Source organism: Numenius arquata, chromosome 7 (genome assembly GCF_964106895.1).
Source record: "Numenius arquata chromosome 7, bNumArq3.hap1.1, whole genome shotgun sequence".
Classification (NCBI taxonomy): domain Eukaryota; kingdom Metazoa; phylum Chordata; class Aves; order Charadriiformes; family Scolopacidae; genus Numenius; species Numenius arquata.
Window position 1 is genome coordinate 19984269 of NC_133582.1, and position 18136 is coordinate 20002404.

The 18136-nt window shown below is 38.4% G+C and overlaps 1 protein-coding gene across 1 annotated transcript in view; it reads right to left on the reverse strand.

The window, feature by feature from the left end:
• Nucleotides 1–17609, reverse strand: part of FAM184A (family with sequence similarity 184 member A) — a 65660-nt gene extending 48051 nt beyond the window's left edge. The window contains exon 1 of the mRNA XM_074150565.1: nucleotides 17389–17609. Coding sequence (XP_074006666.1) covers nucleotides 17389–17556 — 168 coding nt within the window. The 5' untranslated portion in view covers nucleotides 17557–17609. The remainder of the gene's footprint in view (nucleotides 1–17388) is intronic.
• Between the last annotated feature and the right edge of the window lie 527 nt (nucleotides 17610–18136).

Genomic DNA, 18136 nt, shown 5'->3' on the forward strand with positions numbered 1-18136 from the left:
AACTTAACAGCATTTCAATGAAATGAAAGCAGAAACTGAAGTACATTGGAAGAAATTAACACATTCAAAGTCCTAGATAAAACATATAGATCTTGCTCAAGTAGGTTTCTGAAAATTGAAAAACAGTAGGTTGCAAAAGTTGGAGGTAGGCAGATAAAACAAGTTTTGTGCTCTCTACTTCTAAATGAGAGGATGAGCCATTTTCTAAGCATGCTTGTAAATGCTTTTAAAAATACTAGTAGCTTGAAACAACTGCATATTACTAAGAAGCGTAAATCCCTTATTTGAGTAATTCATATTTTTCCCAGCTCCACTCTAAATGCATCATACATATTGCAGTTCTTATCAGGTGACAGAAAAAAAAAATTTAATTGTGCTTTACTGTATTTTCAGTTAGCATTATCATTCCAGAGGTACAGACAGAACCATACTCTCCCCAAGAATACTGAGACTGCCAGATAAAGGCCTTAATACTTTTCATACAAAACAGTAACGTAATCATTAATAAGAATGTATATTCCTTGGTCTGAAGAACTACAACAGAGTGAGTTAGTCACAATAACAACCTTTTTTATGCCAATAATTGAGTATTGGAGTTTTTACTTATATTCTATGTGGTAAGGTTAAACAAGTCCGTTGCTGCATTAGCTGTGGTGTCTTGAACTACATGCAATACAAACAACAATTAGTGCTCAAAACTGTTTGTGGCTGAAAGATGAAAGTTTTATTATTTGGCTGAGAAATATTTTTGACTCCAAACCAGATGTTACGGTTTGGAGAGCTGACCAACTCTTGCATGGTCAGCTGCTCCTGCCAGCAATTTAGTCATGATGGAATGCTTTTCTAATTAAAAATGTGTCCATTCTCTCCAATTTTACATAGAAAAAGGAACTGATACCTATGAGGAAAAACACATCACTACACATCCTACATAAACATCAACCTTACATCTCTGGTAAACCTTAATTTTTGACTTAACATGTGGGTCCCTGGCTCAGAGCACTCTATTCAGCCCAGTTCAGGTGAAGTGTCTTGTTCCCAGTGCTGCTGCCAGTGAGCACTGGTGCTGTCTGTACCGACCAGTCTGAAACACCAGAGCCTCCAGAGACATCCCAAGCCTGTGTTGGTGCTGCACACCTATTTAATGAACTACACACCTACAGAGCCAACAAGGAACTGCATGTGCATAAGCTGCTAAAGATTTGGAACACACGGACCAACGAACCTGACCTACCCTCGCTATCTGTGGGTAGGTAAGAACCAGTAGATGCAGGAAGAAGTAACTGAGAAACAGTAACAAGGGTTTTTTAGAGACAAGTAACTCCCCACAGATACAGTGGGATGCAAACAGAAAAGTTCAATCTACAACATCAACAAGAAACATTAAAAAACTTCCAGGCTTTATTATGAATTAATTTTATGTAGAAATGTATTCTCTACCATAGTCCAGAATGATCATATTTTTTGTTATGATGGGTTACATTCATTTCCCCCTTTTCTTCCTGTTGACCAAATAATGCCAAATAATGAGAAGTATGTTATATTTAAACATTTAAAATTCATGTGTTATGATCAATGAAAGGTCAATTTAAGATAAAATAAATAAAACAACCAATTTAAGACCCAAAAAAAGTTTGGTTTTACTAGACAAATTTCTGCTTCTTACTACATTATAAAAATATAGTAATACGGGAAAATACTTTGAAGTTATTTGAAACAGTCTTTCAGAAAAGCTGTCCATAATCATAGCATACATTCTTACAAATGCTTTACTACATACAGAACAGACAGCTAATTATAAAAGAACATTTTACTCCTTCTCATGCATTGCTAGCCAAACACTGGAGATAAGCTATCAAGATTTTTTCATATAATCTTTGAAGTTCTATTTTTTAATAGGACTTTTTTCCCCCCTTAAATTGTAAGGGACAACACTGCTCAGAGAATTTAACGGGGAAAACCAAGTTATTGCTAAATCTGAAACCCTGCTTTAAAAAGCTACCTCTCAGTGTTTACACAATACTGGCTATTAGTTTTGTCATTTCACACCAACAACTTAAAGGTACAACATATTAACTGTTATAGGAACAAAATGTACACAGATTCACAGAAGGGTTGGAAGGCCCTTCGGAGATCATCTAGTCCAACTTCCCTGCTCAGAGCAGGGTCAGCTAGAACAGAATATGCTAAGCTGTGCTCAGGTGGGTTTTGAACACCTCCAAGGAAGGAGACTCCTCAACCTCTCTGGGCAACCTGTTCTGGTATTGGACCATCCTGACAGCAAAATAAGTATTTTCTTATGTTTGACTGGAATTTCTTATGTTTTAGTTTGTGCCTATTGCCTCCTCTTTTCACGAAGCACCACTAAGAACATGCCCACTCAGTTGTCTGTACTCCTTACCATCTGGTACATACACACATTCATAAGATCCCCCTGAGCCTTCTCTTCTCCAGGCTAAACAGTTCCAGCTCTCTGCCTCTCTTAGTACGACAGATGGTCCAGTCCTTTCGTCATCTTAGTGGCCTTTTGCTGGACTTGCTCCAGCATGTCCATGTCCCTCTCGTACTGGGGAGCCCAGAACTGGACCCAGCATTCCAGGTGAGCCTCACCAGTGCCAGGTGAAAGGGGTAGGATCACCCATCTTGAGCTGCTGGCAACTCTCTTTCTAATGCAGTCCAGTATGTCCCATTGGCTGCCTTTGCCACAAAGGCACATTGCTGGCTCATGTTCAACTTGTCTATCAGGACCCCAGGGCCTTTTTTGCAAAGCTGCTTTCCAGCCAGTCAATCCCAGATGCAGGACTTTGCAAGAGGTTCCTGTCAGTGCATTTCTCCAGTCTGTCCAGCTCTGAGTAGCAGCACACCCATCTGTTTTATCAACTGCTAGCCCCAGTTTTGTATTGTCCACAAACCTGCTAAGTGTGCATTCTGTCTCATCATCCAGGTCACTAACAAAGACCTTAAACAGTACTGTCCTCGGTATCAGCCTCCAGGGTACGCCATTAGTGACTGGCCTCTGCTGGGCTTCATGCTGCTGACCACCACCCTTTAAGCCCAGCAGTTCAGCCAGTTTTCAATCTACCTTAATGTCTTCTTGTCTAGGACACACCTGGAGAAAACACACTGGCATACGATAAACAGCAGTGAAGACGTATCTCATTTTAAATTTCCTAAAAAACAGTCCCACAAAAAAAAAAAAAAAGACTGAATACACTTTTTTCCCTAATCTCTAGTTTAGCTATAGATACTTAAAGTTTGTGCAGTTCCAGTTCCTTCTACCACAGGTTTTCTTAAGCATTCAATTTAAAAAAAAAAAAAAAAAGAAGGAAAGATTGTTATACCTTAGTAGGAAAACTGTACTATCTCCATTAGAGACCTAAAGCTGTCCTAAAGCATCTCTTTTCCATTCATTCTATCAAATACAGTAAGGGGAATCCTGTGGCTCCTCAACCTGAACACCCAGTTCCAGTCTAACATCTGTATTTTCTTATTATGGTCATCCAGTTGGATCTAATCTTCTGGAGAGCTACACCAGTGAATGTTCTTAAAAAGTCATCCTATGCAATTGTAATAAAGACTTCTACTATTGCTTCTGTTTGGCAACCGGAATACAATATGTTTTTAAGAGTACTTAAATTGTAACTATTTGCTAGATTTGCCTCTTTTACAATACTTACTTTATTCCACATTAAATGGGAGACTAACTCCTACTGTTCCAGCAATTCATCATAATAAAGTACACAGGTATATCAGTTCAGAATTTTTCACCTCCAACAAAAATTCCCCATACCTGGTGAGTCGGCCAAACAAGGACGTTTGTCAAGATCTCAAGTTTGGGGCATGAAGAGCTGTCCTAAGAAAACAAAAGTCTGGGATCCCTAATATGACAGAGGACTAAAGGAAAACCAAGAAGCCTTCTTTCCGCAGTATATGTAAAAAAATTACTTTCAAAAAATCAACAGTTGAGAAAAATAGTGGTAATCAATGAACACGTGTAAATCACATACAAGTAGCCTTGCAAGAAAAGAATAATAAAAAATTACTGAGCATTTGTGCGCAACTTCACATTAAATAATTATCTCAAGGCTGGAGGCCTTGAGGTAGGTACAGGTCTGTATCGTGCACGTCAGTTTATATATATTCAGTCTCTCAAACAAACATGCCTAGTTCTGAATACTACTGTAGAAAACTCCATTTCTGTACAAAAAAGGAAATTTAAAAAATGAGCTCAGTTGGTGGCGTACTGCAAAATACACCATTAGCTAAGAGAAAATTTAGGAATGATCTCAGTAAGCCATATACAAAGAACACATTGATAGAATACTGAGAAATTACTGAGGCACATTTTAAGACTATTCTATGTACAACGCAGCTTCCAATACACCAGCTTTAATTCCATAGAATTATAAATGATGTCTTAAAAAGTTAAGAGACAGTACAGAACAAGCTGCAGACTGAAACATTTTGCAGTGGACAACAAATTTGCCAAAGTTTTCAAATACTTTTTCAAAGTTTAATTTCAAATTTAGCTAGTATATAGCATTTGTGTTATTTGGTCTGTTGGTTGTTGGTTTTTGGGGGTTTTTTGTTTTTGTTTAATAATAGCAGTCTTAAGAAACAGTAAGCACAGTATCTTCAGCAATTAATGCACCACTTCTCCCATAACAAAGTCAGAAGTGGTTCTAATACAGAGATTTTGATACCTACCTTTCTGTTCTGCTTTTGGTAGACTCTCTCCCTATTCTAATCTATACTTAAAGAGAACTTCCATGGCTTTCTCCCTGTAGTTTAAGGGTTAGATACAATACATTGTGTACATAATATACTGTGTATAATACAGCTTCCAAAACAACTACTCTTCCATGAAAGTGAAAAGGTTATTTATCATAAAGAACATTAAAAGTGAACAAGCTCAGTGCATACCAACAGAGACACGTGCATTTCATAAATGTCTCCTTTACAGATAAAAACTTAAATGTTTGCACTTGTTAGTTTGCCATAGCCTTTTCATTAAGTTTCTAATATACCTCCTGGATTTTAGGCAGTCTTCAGTCACAGAACCAGGATATAAAATGCACTAGAACTCAGTGCGGAGTTTTCAATGAATTAATTGAAGTGCCATTAGAATGGAACATTAGTGATACCAGTGTACCATAATAAAGAAGGAAATACATAATAAACATTCCAAAAGCAGCAAAAAGCAGTAATGGACTGATTACCGAAGTAAACAGTTTACCTTGCACTCACCAGGAATTAGACTTACTTCCTGATCCATTACAAAAAAAAAAAAAAAAAACAAAAACAAAAAACAAGACAAGCTCAGGAAACCTGATCATCTAAATTTCTCAGGCCACATAAAAAAAAGAAAACTTCTGTTGTCAATGTTTTGTGAACATCTAAAAGGAAAGCAATATAAGCTGCCTTAGAAAGGCTTTTAAGCTACATTACATAGAAGATTCGTATCTGGTACTACTTCAGAAAACAAGGTATGAAATGAGCTGATAATGCTGAAGCTCTCTAATCCATACGACTCATATCTTATATGTATTGATACGTGAAATTTTCACTGTAGGTTCAGCTTCCACCCTGTCCCAGCTGCCTAAGAATAAACAAAAATTACCTAGAAATAAGCTATGTTATCTACAGTACTACATGGCTTCTGTTTGAAAGCAATGCAGTTCTCTTTAGAAAGCAAGCATAAGGAATGTATAAACTAAGGTGAAGGTGTAAACACTAAGAAATTCATTTGTTTCAACATCCGATACAGCCTACTGAGACTCTCAGCAGGTAACGCACCATTTAAAAAGGCAAACACAAGTGCGTAAAAAAAGATCAGCCATGCATTATACCTCCTGAGCTGTCACGCAATAAATCAGTGACTTGAATTAGAAAGTCAAATTAATCAAATTGCTTCAATCTCTGTGAAAATAAGTACTGTGATAAAAGATAAACCTTCAAAAATAGTCCTTCACAGCTCTCCAATGAACAGAATTAGCTTAGGTATTCATTCTGCATACAACTTGAATCAACCGTTTCCTCCTGTTACAGACTGGTTTAGCATATACTTGCAACTGCAACTCAATGCCCTTGTGTTGGGAGAGGTGTGGCAGTATTGCCACCAACACCCAATCAAAACCCCTTCTCAGTTTTGGGATGTTAACCTCTACCAATCAGGTTATGTCAGAAACAACCACTGCCAATCTGTAGTGCAGTTAGCTTTAGGCAATTTCCTAAGACAGTTAAATCTTGAGAAGCATACTGAAGGAAGGCAGGAGGGAGGGGAAGATAAAGAAAAAAGGAAGAAAAAAAAAGGGTTTAGTGACAGATGTACAAATTCCCCAATTTGCCTCCTGGTGAGAAAAAAATCCCATTAATAGTCTAGATAGATGAATAGAGATAGTTGACACATCTGCTATATGATTAGATCTTACATTGCTGCAAGGGAACCAGGACAGGCCAAAGGGCTACTCCAAGTTGTGTTTTAGTCTCCGAGCTGCAATTCCTCACAGATTTATTTCTTGAATATTTGCATATTTGATTTGAGCCTTTCAGGTATAGAGAACCCTAGAGGAATTTAAGGCACTATGTTTGTATTGTGCCTGTTTGTGAGTATTTAGGCTCTGTGAAACAATGCACTGGAAAGTTCTCAGAGCTAAACAACGGAATTTGCATTGAGGAGATGAGTAGTTTGCCCTTGACAAAACAAACAAACAACACAGCAAAGATATTCACTCTACAAAAATTGTTCCATATACAAATGAATTTTCTCTCAGCAGAGTGATATTAAGTTCAAAGCTTCCCAAAACAAAAAGTAGCAGCACCTAAGTGAAGAAACAGGGTAAAAAAGGTAGTCATCTTACAGACCTCTATCACTACTTTTGCGTAACCATCGAAATAAGTGCTTTTAAGTAGTATATAATTTCAAGATGCAATTTTTTCCTCTTCTGAGAGCTCTAAGGGCTTTTGACTCTACTACGCTTTGGGCAACATTCAGAAATAGAATACATATTGTTAATGAATTTCATGATAAGATAACTGCATTTCCAACTTTTAAAAATCATTAAAAAGGTAAGAATGCAATTATTTCAGAGCAGAATTTAACCAGGTATGAAGTCTGAATGAGAACATCAAGTTTTGCATTGTATATTCACTAAGTTAGCTACAGGAAATCAAACTTGAACCCCTCTTTTAGAATCTTGACAATATGAATAAAATGCTGCTGCTTATTTAAGTATTCTCAAACATTTCTCAATTTGCTAACTCCCTGAAAAAATATGAGTGCTTGTTTTCATTTACACTTCTTTGTCTTTTTGTCAGGCTTTTCGGAAGCCACAACAAAATGGCATGGCACACATTTTCAGATAAATAATTCACTGCACTCACCTTCACAGTGTTCGGTGTAATCAATGTTATAGCTTACCACGTTGACTACATAAAAGGATTGGGAAATTGTAGTTATGTAAGTTGGGCCTCTAAAGAGATCTTGCTAGGAGGGAAATGTACTGGTTTGCGTAACTGGAAATAAAACTTATTTGAACTTATTTGTTCTCGACATCAATGCCATTGAGGCTGAAACGTCGAGGCGGCCCTACGTTCAGCACCACGGAGAGAAGCACACGGCGCTCACCGACTGAGGAGCCCCACAGGTTCAGCACCGCGGCCGCGGGGCAGGAGAGAGACCCGGCACTGCCCCAGCACAACGCCTCAGACCAGGCTCCGCTTCACAAGTCTTCCAAGAACAGCACGCACAGCCTCAGACTTCACTAAAATATATGTCATGTTCTTCGATAAAATCAGTTCTTGTAGATAAACTTCAGGCTACTCTCAAATCTTTGACAAACTAATGGGATTTTATACTTCTCACATGAGATAATTTTATTTCATTCTGTACACTTAAACAAATTCTTCCCTTTTCTATAAGAACACCTTTTCTATACATGAGAACGAAAGAGGCTCAAGAACTGCTAGCTACTCTAGAGTCAAACAGGGCACGTCAGTCAGGACTTCAGTAAGATTTTCTTTAAGAGGACACATTTACCATAATATCATATAGGCACATACAGAAGCAGATATATTTTATAGTGAGAGGACATGTTAGTTAAGTCTCTGACTGTGCCAACCTAAGAGTTTTCTGAAAGCAGGAGATTTAGTTTCCCTCAGGAACAGGAGGCATAGGCCCACAAAAAAAAAAAAAAAAAAGAAGTTTAAATTTCCATGTCTATAACACACACACAGTTATGTCCCCAAAAATTCTGGGATTTGGAATATAGTTTATTCTGGAATATCAACTCATAAATATGGAAAATAATAAAAACCAACAGAAGCTAAACTTGCTTCAGGCTCTTCGCTTGTACAGAAGGTGCAAAGATGCTTAATACAGCACTGCCTGCCCAAACATAAATCACAAGAATTACGATCTCATGCATTAAATATTTGAAGCTAAGGCAGAATACGCTCAATACATCCAATGGTGAATGGTTTACACTGTAGATTGAAAAGGCATCCATGACAAAGCCTGAAGCAGAGCATGGAAGTCAAAAAAGGCAAGACAAGAATCATGGCAGGAGAGAGAACGGCCACAGAATGTTGCCAGATCAGCTAAAAGAACACAAACTGATCTTCATGTCAAAGTCCAGTCTCTGTTTTAGGACACGTTTTTGCAAATTCTATCCCAGCATAAAGCAAATGGCCACATGCTTTTAAAAACAAACAAATAAAAAGACCAATTTTAATGACACGGGAACTATAAGTTAATGCTGTAATGTTAGATACATTATGGAAAGGTAGTGAACCACCCAACCAAAACAATGGATCAAAAATTTCACGTAGTTTTACCTCTCAGTGGCATGACACAAAAAGTGGGTTTTTCGCCTGTAAACATATCCCCGATTACAAATAAAATGTATTTTTTAAAGGTGAAATCTATACTTATAATTACATAAATGAAAGAAATTTTAAAGAAGTCCTTTACCCTAATCTTTATTACAGAAATGATTTACCACTATTTTCATTTGTCACATTTTAAAAGGACAAAGACAGTCACAGGAGATTACTGCAATACATTTTAGTACAACCTATCCAAACATATCAGCATCCATACTGCGCAATACCAGATCTGAGAAGGCAGTGTCAGACACCCTTTACTAGAAGTTATAGCTTTCAGTCATGTTGTGAGCAAAAACATTGTTCAATTAAAAATCTCTGGATTATAGCACACCTGTTTTCTAAATACATTATAATTCAGGTTTCTACAAATGAAATTTTAGGAAACAGGATGGAACGATTAAAGTAATCTCATAAAAATGGAAATAGAAAGCAAGTATTTCTTATAATCATCTCATACTTTTTTTAAATAAAAGGTTCTCTTTCATTTAATGGGAGCAGCTTGAACAAGGAGGACTTCATGAACTTTTTAACAGTAGCTATTTTTAAAGGTTGTCATTTTGAGCTTAACCAAGTGACAACCTCAGCAAAAGGTTGTTCTTCCTCATAGCCTTCAGTTAAAAAAGCCTGACTGAGGAAACAGAACCAGGTAATGTGCATTAAGTAGGACAAGATGGTGAATAGCTGTAGACTGTTTTTGTTTCTTCTAGCTATTTTTGGAATGCAATGCCTTTGGTTATTGGTATGCCATCAGTCATTAGAAGAACACATAGAAGCCTGGCTTACTACTGCCAAACTTGTACCAGCCAAGAGTCATACGCATCTGAACTCGTAACGTTATGCTGAGATTTGCCAGATTTATTTAGCAGTAAGCATGCAAACAGCAAATAAAAATTAGTGACTATTTAATGTAACGCCCTCCTTCCTCCACACAGTTAACAGGAGAGTGAAGTTTCAATGAAGACTTGGAGATTTGAGTGGGGAAACAGTAGTATCACTGAAAAAATTTACAATTTTCATTAAAGCCAAAGTCTGAGTTTAGAGAATGAGATATTGAAAGAATTTCAGTGGTTAGAAGCTACTTCAGACTGGAAGTCACTGCATCAATACAATGACTTATGACAAATAACATTTCTAAACATGTATTAGATGCAGTATGCATCTAAATGTACTTCTAGGCATAAAAAAAAAAAAAGTACATGTGACCAATAGGTTGCATGACAACATAAAAATATCCAAATACAAACAATGCTGTTACTGAATACAGTTTTACAGTGTTTGAAGAAAGTACAGAACCACTATGACTAAGATTAAATTTCAATTTGACTTTTGCTAAACAAGCGGTAAGACTTATAACTTTGAAACAACTTCTTTACACTTTCATGGTATTCCAGATACAAAAAAAAAAAAAAAAGAAAAAAAAAGAGACTGCCTTACTGTCTTCTGCTGCCACATTTTTATAAGACTTGACAAATAAGAACTTGCAGGACTGAGTACTTCAAAGTGCTCTGTCCACGCTAATTTACAAGTGTACAAAGACATGAATCTATAAATACCCTGTACAATTACGTAGAGTTTTCTTTCTCCCATTTACAACTTTTGCATCCGGAGGAAGGCATTTCAGTATTATGCTATTAACTCTGAACTGGCACTTTCTTGATTTTACCTAAATCAAGATAATACCAAAAGCCTTCTTTCATAATGCAGTACTTATCTGAAAACTGCAATAACAACAGAAAAAAAGCCACCACAAAAAAATCAAACTAAATTTCAAATATTTCTTTTTTCATAGGATTTATATCATCATATGTAAAAAGCAGCTAAAGGTTGACAGTTTTTACACGTTAGCGATGTTGTCAGATCAGGATTCATTTATGGCCTGCAAGTTTTTTCTTCTTTAGTTTTTAAATTTTGACATGTTGATAACATCAAACTGTACTAAATTTCTCACCTTTCAGGTTTTCTTTAAATATCTTTAATGTACTAACATATCAGATTTAACAGCTGAAGTACATAGAACGATAACATCTAATAGTTTTCCAGCTCCTTGTAATTCTATATTATTTGATTATAGCAATAAATAAGAATAAGCATAGAGCAAGAGGATACATATAAAATTGTTTAGTTTGGAAAAGACCTTTAAGATCATCAAGTCCAACCATAAACCTACCACTGCCAAGTCCACCACTAACTCATGTCCTTAAGTGGCACATCATATTATTCACACTCTACCCCAATTTATTTGTCTCTTTGATTATTCTTTTGGATGTTTGTAAAATGGGGAAAAAACCACCCCAAAAACCCAAAACAATTTCAGAGAAGCTAATATATGCACAAGCATGTTGAAGAGGCATTTTAGACTAGTAACTTATGTGAATGTGCGATCAGACAGTTTTTCAACAACATCACACTTTCAATTACACACACATACAGAATATATCTTTAGAACTTTAAGTTGTCAGTAGTCTCAGAAGAACTCTGAGTTAGTCAACCATTAAGACTATGCAGGTGGAGAGGAAAGGAACTTCATTTGAACATTTTTTTAATATTAAAAATATTTCATCCTTATCCTACTTCTCTTTTTCTTCTTCTTTGATGTCTTGTGACAGAAGACTGTAAAGTCATCAACCTAATTCACACATACCACAACACTGAGTTCTAAAATATACCCATGTCAGGTCCATATAGCACGCCTGTAGTCTCACCTTGCAGGTGTGCAATGATAATGAATGGAAGAACCATTTAAGAGGTGCATGGTCCTAAGGTCTTCAAAGCATCAGAATAATTAACTTTTTTCTACTAGTCCTGAATGGGAATAAACAGCATTAAATAAAAGTTCCCTGACTTCATATAAGAATTGTCAACTTTTGTTTTTGTTTAAGATTCTTGATCTCTTCTTTCAGAGACAAAGAGCGCGTTAATTAAAACACCGAATTCCATAATTTTTGTCATACGAAACGTGGAAGGTAAGAAAGACCTCTTCAGGTCTAAATTAGAAGCCACAGGTGCTTTAAAGCAATTTTTAGTGCTTCAACTAGCAAGTATTCGCATAAAGACCATAACTGCTGATTTTATTTAAAGTCTGAAGAAGATTTTGAGAACCTGAAAGCTCTACTTGGTTTTTCTGCGCTATAACAGATAGTATTAAAGACATGCCCTTTTTACTGAGTCCCATCTTTGTCCTTGTCCTATCACGGGTGCAGAAAACTCTTCTGTGAGTACCCCTTGTTAAGGCCATAACTACTGCAGAACAAGGACACAGTCAGAACACCACACGGACAAAGTCAGAAAAGGAAGATGGTGAGACTACAGTAGTACGATAAAGAGAAACATCTTAAGACAACCGCTTCAGACATATCGTCTCTCTCACTTTCTCAGTTCCTACCTTCAGTCTCTCCCTTCTTAGAGGAGTTACTTCAGCTATCGTTGGAATAATTAATGCAAACCAAAATTAAGTAAATCCAGAGAAATGTAAGAGAATCTAATCTCTAATATTATGCTGTCATACCTTCTAGTCCTCGAAAACTATTTTTACGTAATAAGAAAACATAACATTTATTGCCACATTACTAGTCAGAAGTATATGCAAAATTTTTTACATTCAAATATGTAGTCACATCACACCCACCTCAAAATTTCAGTTCTTTTCATGCAATCCTAGAACTGTTAGCAAATACTGGCCTGCTGCCAATGTTAACACATATTGAAGAGATGACATAAGGTTGCTTAAAAAACTAAGCCTCAAGTTTTTACAAAACTGTTAATGGCATCAACTTCCACATGATGACAGTTAACATAAAAACAGTTCCACAGGGTCTTTTAGATTCTCGTTTCTTCCCTATTTTAAAGGGCTCTTCTTTTAAGTTTCCTTACAATCCTACACACAATGAACCTTCTGCAAGAGGTTTAGTTGTTTTGTTTCCTGAGGCAGACTGTTTCCAAATAAAAACTAAAAAAGTTTCACAGGAAATATTTTGTTAAGAATCACTAATACAAGTTAAACCCTATAGCTCTTGCTTCCATAGCACTGCATTCTGTGCCAGCTGAAGGAGATGTTTAACCATCCCACCAAAAAAGCCCACACAAAAAGCATAAGCACCTGAATGAGAGAGCATCAAATTTGCTCTTTATTCTTTGAAATAAGTTTACTACCTACATGCCCAAGCAACTCACTGGGCTAACTAATACATTAACATCTATTCTCTAAGTACTTCTCTCTAACAGAAAGGAAAACAAAGGAGAAATTTTATTTTTTTTTTAAAAAAGCAGTTTGCCAAATTTACACAACATGCTGATTGCAGAGTTAAGAACACAACTCTGGTCTCGGGTGTCCCAGATTCCAGTCTTTAGTTTACTCAAGTATGGCGTGCCTTGGACAACATTGTTGCCTTAGTCTTTGAACTAGCTGAGTTTTTTGGAACCTTTCCAGAACTGACTTATCCAGCTCTAAGCATGTACCAAGGGAAAACATTGGAGTTTTGAATGGTTTTTTTTCTTTTTATTAAATAGATAAAAATGATCACTGTAGGGCACATATCATCTGCGTGGCACTTAAGAGACTCTTCTTCCAGTTAATGTACCATTTCTGCAGTTAATATCATGCAACCAAATTAATGCTGAAGATTCTCATTGCATAATCCCAGTACGGATCATGCAGTTATTCCATAAAAGTCAAAGATTTATGTTGATGTCAGAAAGCTTGCACAACAGACTTTGCAGGCACATTTAGGATATGGATTTCTTAATCACAAATGCTCAAGCTGCAAACTACAGCACAAAACGCAGAAAAACCAACCAAAACAAAAAACACTTGAACTTCTGGCAATTGTAAAAACTAATCCCATTCTCCCCTACTGATGTAAGCATAACAGCAACTTGCTTTTATTTTCTATTCCAGTGGTCTTATGCAAAGTAATTAAATATATATATGCATATTTTCATCTGCAGCAGGAATAATTCAACACTGCATTAGCACTCCAGCAAGCAGTAGCACAAACATATATATGCAACCTCATAATCGCAGTTTATTTCTTGTTGGCTTTAATCTTTGTGTCAGATGCTACTTTATCCCCACGCTGGTACACAGATCTTTCAAAACGGCTAAAAATAAGGAGCTTATACTGGAGAGGAAGACCTAAAATTGCTTCAGTTACAATTTACTGCAGTGTTTAAACATGACGTGGAACGTAATTTAATTTTTTAAAGCTGCATTTCTAATTACTTGTTTTACCTTCCCCTGTGAATTAAGCCTATTAAAGTTAAATCAAGTAACTCTCTCCCCCCCATCCAAAAATAAAAATATATTAAGCACTTCAGAAGTTTTGTGCTTAGTGAAACGGATTTGAATCTTATTTTGCCTCACTCCAAATTACTGATTAAATCTGGTTATTAAACAAATTTCACCTTTTTCTTTGTGTTCCTGCATTGTTTTGACTGAAACATCAGATTCTCTCTGAGTAATGTGAAAACATAACAGAGGAATCCTAATTTTGGAATTTTACATGAACTTCATGAGTGACCTGCATCTTCTGTGAGGAAAGCATTTTCTTCTGCTGCTACCCACAGCTTGTAATACAAACTGTACAAGGATAGGCAAAAAATAAACTACTGAGTCACATTTCTTTTGTCAGAAGACAGAGCTGTCTGGATAATTTAACTATGTGTATCCCTTTGGCAATGCCCCAAGCATATTTAGATTTTCTTTTACTATACTATACTGGTGGGTTTGTTTTGACCTGGTAAAGCGCCTGACTTCAGCTCTAAATCCACTGAGAGACTTATATCTTCAAGTCAGTCTTACAGAAGAGTTAGAAGACAAAAAAAAAAAAAAAATGGGGAAAACTGTTGGAAGGCGTGTGAGAAGTGTCTTATATATAAAGACATTAAAAAATTTGGGAAGTACAATTAAGAAGTGGTATTCTCAATAAGAAGTTCCTAGATTACTGAAGAGGAATTCTATACAGAAGTTAGTAAGCATTTGACAAAGCTAGAGCAGCAAAATTTGGTCAAAAGACCTTCATAGAAACAACCTAATATCTTTTTTTTTTTGCATCAGCTGATTTCCAGAAGTCTTCTGCAAAGTGAAATTAAATCTTCTCAGACAGTTAACTCTCACTTACAGAAATTAAGTATTGTGCTTATATTTTTCCCCTGCAGCTTGAGTCCTTCCTCAAGGATTATCTCTGGAGCCATCTATCAAATCAGGCTTCAGATTCTAGAGCAGGTTAGAAAGTTCAGATTATACTTTACCCAGAAGTTTCTATACTTCCTTTAAGCTTCTCTTTCTGAAAGGTCAAGTAACAGACAGAAATGTAGGACCTCAGAACTCTAACTACAAAATTGTCAAAATTTGCTCCTGTACCTCAATGAAATTAATGCTATAGAATACTTTTAGTCTAAATCTTTGAATTCTTAATTTTATTGTTGTGATAGGTGCAGGAAAAGTATTTTTATTACACATCCTGTTTTACATCTAGAAATACTGTTTTTCACTCTAGACCTTCAGTCAGTACAAAGATCAGCTAATTTTCCAAGTTTTCTCCCTAAAACTTGAAAACAGAACACAAACACACAAACTAAAACGTTACCAAAATCTGCAAGTCACTGGGAAACAAATACAAGATTCCAGTCCTGCAAAAGTGTAATTCAAATGTAAAATCCTTGTAGAAGCACATAGTTTACAGTTATTTTAAATACATAAGCGGAAGACAATTCATAGCTTTTATTTGAACTGCTCTGAAGTCTTTGGCAGGACAGACACGCACACAACTTCTGGAATTGTAGAAGAATTCTACTATGGATCATAAAAAAAAAACCTCTCCATGTTTTCTAATACAGAAGTTCAAAATATTCCAGCACCATGCATTTAAATCCATATTTAACTCGCATCCATCTCAAGACATCTCACCCATAGTAACTGAGAGGGCATAGGGCACATGCCCAGCAATGTGGAACTCATGGGTATACACAAATGACTTCACAACAGAAGTGCAACACTGTTTCTGAAACCAGCTATAAACTGCTGGGTAAATTCCTGCAGAAAGGAAGGGAATATATCAAAGGACACATACACAAATAAAAATTATTCTTTGAAAGTAATACTTTGCATAAGCATTAGGCCTTAAGATAAGTCTACAATACATTTATGGTCTCTAGGTGCTTTTCGTACCTTTTAGGGAGCAGAAGTTTGTAGTAACATCTTTAATACTTTCATTCAGCTCTTGTATGCACATGGAGTAAAACCAAAGTGATTCTTCACCTTATTTTAATTCTACTTTTCTCCTTATGAAATTACAATTTTAGTTCCACCAATGTTAACATGTAAAGAAACCGGACTCTGAATTCAAAAACAAGACAAAATAGCCCTCAGTCATCAGTCTTCCAATACATTAAGGTGCACGGTGTGCCACAATAAATACTATTTTTAACTGGTAGACGGTGCATCAACTGTGCATAAATATGAACTACCTCCACAGAGAGACTGCCAGCAGTCTTCATTCTCAGTTCCAACAAAATGTCACCTTCATCCATTTTAGCATATATTTAAAGAATACTAGCAGGTCCCACAGTGCTTTTAAATTATATTTAAATGTTTTAGCTATGTAAATCTTCACAGAAATTATTTCTTCTCCTTCCTCTTTAGCAAAGATAGCCTGCCTTTCATTTCCTAAACAATGCTATTCACCTATGACTTGAGCATCATACAAGTGCAATTACAGCACCAGAGCATTTTTCAAATTATTGTAAGTAAATCATAGCTACAACCGCTTCCGAAACACAGGGCCTACCAGCCTTAACAATAAGGTTTTAAAACTCCTTGTAGTTTGACCCCAGCCTTTAACAAAGATACAATGTATTTTTATACAAGGGGTGATATTATGAAAACTGATGTTCAATCAGCAATACAAGACCAGAGGTATTCTCCCACTTCTCCCTCACCATCTAAGGCATTTAAGATATTACCAGACACTTTGAATCACAGTACTTCAGCAGAAGGAAAACAAGCATCACTTTTAATTTCTCTGTTTAAAAAGACTCAGAGAATGGCTTCCAAAAGAGAAGCTACAGTCTTCACAGAATAAATACCAAAGATCAGCCTGGCAATCAGGGATCACCTCCCACACACCCAGCTACCTGCCTGTACTAGAGGGAATTCGGACACAAGGAACTAGGAACCGGTACTGCGGCAGTTTCCCTGGACAGTCCCTGTCCGACCTCCGCTGTTCTCGGTACGCCGGAGCTCGCACCGCGGGACCCCGGCACGGGGTGCTCCCGTCCCCGGGGACCGAGGCCGCTCCCGGGGCAAGGCGGCCGCTCCAGACCCGGCCTTCGGGAAACGAACACGGCCGCCTCCCACGGGGACTTAACACCGACCCCGACAGCCTGCCTCTCCTCAGCCACATCTCTGCCGAGACGACGGCGAGAAGCGAAGGGAAACAATAAAAATAAACCGAGAGGAAGACAGAAAAGGTGGCGGGGGACCGGGCGCGGCGAACGGCCGCTCACCTTGGTGAGCTGGGCGATCTTCTTGCTCATTTTGAAATGCAGGTCCGGGCTGTGCTCGCCGCCCAGACCACCCTGGGCTGAGCCGGAGCCGAGTTTTCCCGCGCCGGGCGCCGAACCGCCACCGTAGCCGTGCTGCGGCTGCTGCCAGCCCATCCCCGGGGTCGCCATCTTCACCGACCGGACCCGCACCCCCCCGCCACCGCCGCCGCTCGGGCTCCACTGGCACCGGGTCTACCGGGAAGCCGCGCCGAGGCCGTGAACCGATGCCCGAGGCGGCAGTCTCCCTCCCCGGGACCGGCCTCGGGAGCTTCCTTCTGCCGCCGTCCCCACCAGCCGCACCGGGCTGCGGCCTCAACCTCTCAAGGCCGCTGCGAGAAGCCTCTCCCCGTCCGTTGCGGCCGGCACCGGGCGGGGAAGGCCGGTCCAGTCCAACCCGACCCTCAGGGTGGCCGGGAGCGGCTACGGCGCAGCAATCCCGCCTGGTTGCCGGGCTGCCGCCGGGCTGTTTACGCCGCGCAGCCCCGCGTCACTCGCCGGCCCCGCCTGCTCGCTTGCCCGCCCACTCTCGGAGCAGCTGGGGCCGCGCCTGCCCTCACCCCTGCTTCCAACGGCAGGTGCGCGCGCTGCGTGCCCGTCCCCTCCGTCGCCCCCCAGGCCGTTAGCGGCGGCGCCGGGAGCCGTTAACGGCTGCTCGTGCGCCTCCGGCCCCTTCCGGTATGGGGCAGCCCCTGCTGCCGGCTTGGGCAGG